Genomic DNA, 4,600 nt, shown 5'->3' on the forward strand with positions numbered 1-4,600 from the left:
CGCATACCTGCTGATCTTTCATGGCACGCTGCCTTAGTGGAATAAAAGGTACTGATAATAAATTGAAGAGAAAATTCTTTAAGGGTTTTCTTGAGGATCCTTAAAAATGGTCCATGCACCAAGTGTGCCAGACATGGCCCACAGACCTGGAGTTTGACCCATCTCTACATGCAATGTCAAACAGCTATTTTTTTTATTTAACTGAAAGCAGTTATAATTTCTTTAGAATCTGAATGGTTAATTAATTAAAAGAAATTACAAACACCTCTTTGTAGACTGAAAAATAAATCTAAGAGATAAATATTCCCTTTCATCTGCTCTTCTGTTTCTTGTTCCTCTCTTCCAACATGCACTGGCTCGCTCTCACACAGACAGAAACATAATCTGCTTTGATTGGCCCATATTTGAGAAAACTGCGTCTGTCAATTACAGTCTGCTTCTTTGTGCCTGTTAACGCTGACCAGGGTCAGTGGGTGCTTTTTCTATACACGCCAAGTTTTCTGTTTTTTTTTCTCTCTCATCCTTTTCATCTTTCTTCTCTGACTCCGAGCCCTCGCTGTTTTCCCTTCATGTCTTTTTCTAAACGTCTGTCTTCTTTCTACTATCAAACACGTATTACGTCCATAGGGAATGGTTCGCATTCAAATTAAACCAGTTCTCAGCGTCTCCAGCTGGGAATAGAAAAAAGGCTAAAAACAACCAACGTGGCTTTGTAAAGAAATAGAAGCTCGCCTCACCGTAAAATAACCGTGGTGTTTTAAGTGGAGGCTATTTTTAGAAACCGTGGCTTTTCCCAGAGGGAATAGGAATGTAAAGAAGTCGGTGTGTGTGTGAGTGAGTGCTGAGCTAGCTCAGCATTGTGACGTAAATGTTAATTAGCAGTCACATAGTTCTACGGCTCTGAAACCTGAAGCTGTACACTCTTGCAAGGGCCTATAGAAGTTCTAGCGTTTGTTCTAGAATATGTTTGTTTTTCCTGAGAACTCCACCTTTTTAATGGTTTTATCTATTTGTAAACAGCAGAGGCAGCATTTATTTGCTTCATGAAATATTTTTCAGTGACATTTTGCATAATTTATAGGTCAGTTTCATATAAATGCTTGCTAAAGTGTAGCTAGCCTCTTGGCTAATGCTAAACAATGCACCACATTTATGCTAATTTATATTTTTTTTAATAATAAAAAACTCTTTTGACAGGTATTTTCTAGGAAAATTTCTTTCATACTGTATATGTGTCTAGAAAAAGCCAGTACCACAACATTCACTCTGTTTGATATTCGTGGCCAATCGACTTAAGTTTAAAGCCAATAACACTTTTCGTCACATTTTATAACATTATTTCCATAAGTTAGGTACAAATGTGAAAATGTAAAAAATACATACAAAACTCAGGGTTTGAAATTCTCTGGTGTAAGAACTTATTTGAATGGCTATCAGTCGTACTCTTTATGTTTTTGTACCTTTGAACATTTGAATGGTTGTCAGTCGTACTCTTTATGTTTTTGTACCAAAGGTGTCATCTCAGGCCGGCCTCCATTCATTGGTTCACTCATTATGCGCAGCCAGGATGTAGATTGCTGGCACTTCAGACAGCAGACCTTCCTCAGTCTGACTGAAGAGGCACAAGGACTGTGGTTGTTACTGTGAAAACCACTCACCCACTCTCTTAATGGTACACCGACAAAGCAGCTGAGGAGAGAGCTCTCCATTATAGGAGCAATTCTTTAAAAAAGCCTTGTTGTGTTCAGGCTGGAGGAAAGGTTTGCTGATGGACTTTGATGGATGAATACTGTGGTTCAATTGATTGGGTTCTATTGATTGGGATCTTGGATTTTAGTTCTAATGTTAGTCCATTTACTTCACTGTTTTGATGATTTGAGGCAGCTGTATTTTTTTCCTTCTTCTTCTGAATACAGTACTTTAGTTTTTTGACAAAATGTTCCATCGTACAAATACACTCAGCAGCAACTTCAAAATTGCCCTACTTCTTCCTGGCACAGGTTCAGTCAAAATTTGGAAATATTCCGCTGAGGTTTTACTCCATACTGACATGGCAGCATTACACAGTTGCTGCAGATTAGTGGATTGCACTTCCATGATGCAAATCTCCTGATCCACCAAGTCCCAAAGGCGCTTCATCAGATTGAGATCTGGCTGTGGAGGTCGATTAACTAAGTGGCGCTAATTGTCTTTCTCCAAAAACAGCAATGCTGAGGTCATGGGGCATGGACATGTAGTAGTACTGGGGGCCCTAGGTGTGTCAAAAAAAGAGGAAGTCTTCAACTGGGGGCTTGTAAACCCTAGAGGATCCTTAGTGGTACTACATATGTGTTGTAAAACTGTTTGATCGTGCATTTTTATAATTTTTAAAACTTTTCTCAACAGGCACTTAGTCTATATTATTGCTGCTAGAGTTCTTCTTCTCCTTTATCATCTTCTCCTGTTCTGCCTTTTCTTTTTCTTCTTCTTTCCTGTTCTACTGCTGCTGTAGAACAACAACCACATCTCGTTCACAGTCACGGTGTTAGTGACTGAGAGGACATTTGTATCAGTTGGACCCAATGACCCAATTACAATTTTATTTTTCATGTAACAAGGTAATTTTTCCAAATTATAATAAATCAAATCAGGGAACATGCCTACCACAAAGATGTGAAGACAGATGTGAATTAACTGTTCATAGTCGCATATAAGCATAATATAATGTACCAAAAATAAAGATCAAATCGGGGGTTGGCGATTGCATCATCACCGATAATAAACACCAAAAAGATCAAATCGAGGGTTGGCGATTGCATCACCACCGATAATAAACACCAAGTCGAACATACGGTCAATTCTAATTCTTCGTTAATGCACGCAGCAGGAGTAAGACATCTTACTATGGCAAAAAACATTATGGTCAGTTTATTTGGGAGTTTTTGTAAAAGTCACCATTTTGGGATCAATTTTCAGGGCTCGGCTTATACGCGAATCAGCTAATACTAGAGTATGTACGGTTACTGAAACATGATAAGGTATTGATGATTTTTATTGATATATATATATATAATATTCAAGTGTTAAGCTGTATTTCTTGTGATTTTATCAGGTTTTTAACCATAAAACTTAACAAATTTGACCTGGTGTGATGGACCTTTAGAATTCTCTGATGGAAACATGGCTCGTTTAGACTTAAACTGAAAACATGGAGAAAAAATAATGTTGCTATTTTAACTTACAGAAAATCCTGATGGTCTCTGTCTGGCATTAGTCTTTGTTTTCAGTGCAGTTAAACAACGCTGCTTTTGTTTTATGTCAAGTGTTAAACTACAGGATGTTGACTGTTCCGAGCCCCAGTTTGGAGGCGTCACAGTGGTGCAGTTGTAGCAGCAGTGCCGTGGAGCTCACCTCAGACATCTTGTGAGCTCTGTAGTGAGTCTTGGAGCACTGCAGCAGCTGGGCGGCCAGGTTGCAGTCTTTCCTGTAAAGATCCTGTAAAGGAAAGACACACGGCAATCAATCAGCAAACTCAGGCGTGGAACACCTGTTTCTGTTGAAGCAGATGTATTTAAAGTGATGGAGCCTTTGTCTGCGCTGCGTTATGTCTACGCAGCCCCTTGGAGGAACTCTGTAACTTTATATAATACAGCTTGATTACTGTGTCAGTGAGAGATGTGTGAGCAACTTTCTGCTGCTTCTTCTTTGTCATTTTTTTATGCGCAGGAAATGAATGTTAATGTTGTCGACAAACTCTTTATAGCAGAGTAAAATGAGCTTTATTAGCTTATTTTTATTTGTTGTTTTTTTTTCTGTTAGCAAAGACTAACTACATTTTGTTTCGTTCATTTTACAAATGTGATTCTTCTCTAAATCTATGCCAAAATGTAAGCTATTTTGGCTAACTTCTAGATATCTCTGGCTACTATTACCCTGTTTTAGCAGTTTACAAAATGTATGTTAATGTTAGCAATTTAGCTTTTTTGCTTTCCTACACAAACTTTGGCCTTTTTGTCCTTTTTTTTGTAGCGCCTTACTTCTCCCAAATAATTTCCCTCAAGCTAATTGTTTCTTTACTGTGTACTGTTTTTCATACTTCATCTTATTTTATTTTTATTTGTTGACAAGCAGCAATTGCACTGCTGTGTTGTATGATGAATTGCAATTAGTAAAGTAGCCTACAGGACTAGTACATACAAAACATTGGAATATGTCATTGACATAAACTGACTCATTTTGAGGTGTTCTTTTTGAGTCATTGGAAAACAAAACCAGCCTTCATTTTAAACACATTCAATTCCCTTGAAAAAGTTGATTGATATATAATTCTCCAAATACATTTGTATCAGAATGAGCGATAGTTTTTGATTTAGTGCTCTGTCAACTCTCAGGCACAAAATCATCCATTCAAGCTGGTTGAGTTTGAATTAGTTAACATTTGATTTTTCACACCGACCGTGCCGTTTCACCGTTGAAGTTTTTCCACCATAATAACTGCCTTTTCTTTTTTTTTTTCATGTGTAATATATCTGCTGTCTTCCCATTATAGTCTGTGGTGCTATGTTTAATACAGCCACTTCTACTTATCTCCACCTTCCAGTCTTGGAAGCTGCCGCAGCGT

At 37.8% G+C, this 4,600-nt stretch overlaps 1 protein-coding gene across 2 annotated transcripts in view; it reads right to left on the reverse strand.

The window, feature by feature from the left end:
* The window catches only part of begain (brain-enriched guanylate kinase-associated), a 36,629-nt gene that overhangs the window by 3,171 nt on the left and 28,858 nt on the right, over positions 1 to 4,600 (reverse strand). For both annotated transcript variants that reach the window (XM_025054338.1, XM_008308905.3), the window contains one exon: positions 3,391 to 3,474. In XM_025054338.1, coding sequence (XP_024910106.1) covers positions 3,391 to 3,474 — 84 coding nt within the window. The remainder of the gene's footprint in view (positions 1 to 3,390; positions 3,475 to 4,600) is intronic.

The sequence above is a fragment of the Cynoglossus semilaevis genome, chromosome 1, assembly GCF_000523025.1.
Source record: "Cynoglossus semilaevis isolate Cse_v1.0 chromosome 1, Cse_v1.0, whole genome shotgun sequence".
NCBI classification, from domain to species: Eukaryota; Metazoa; Chordata; class Actinopteri; order Pleuronectiformes; family Cynoglossidae; genus Cynoglossus; species Cynoglossus semilaevis.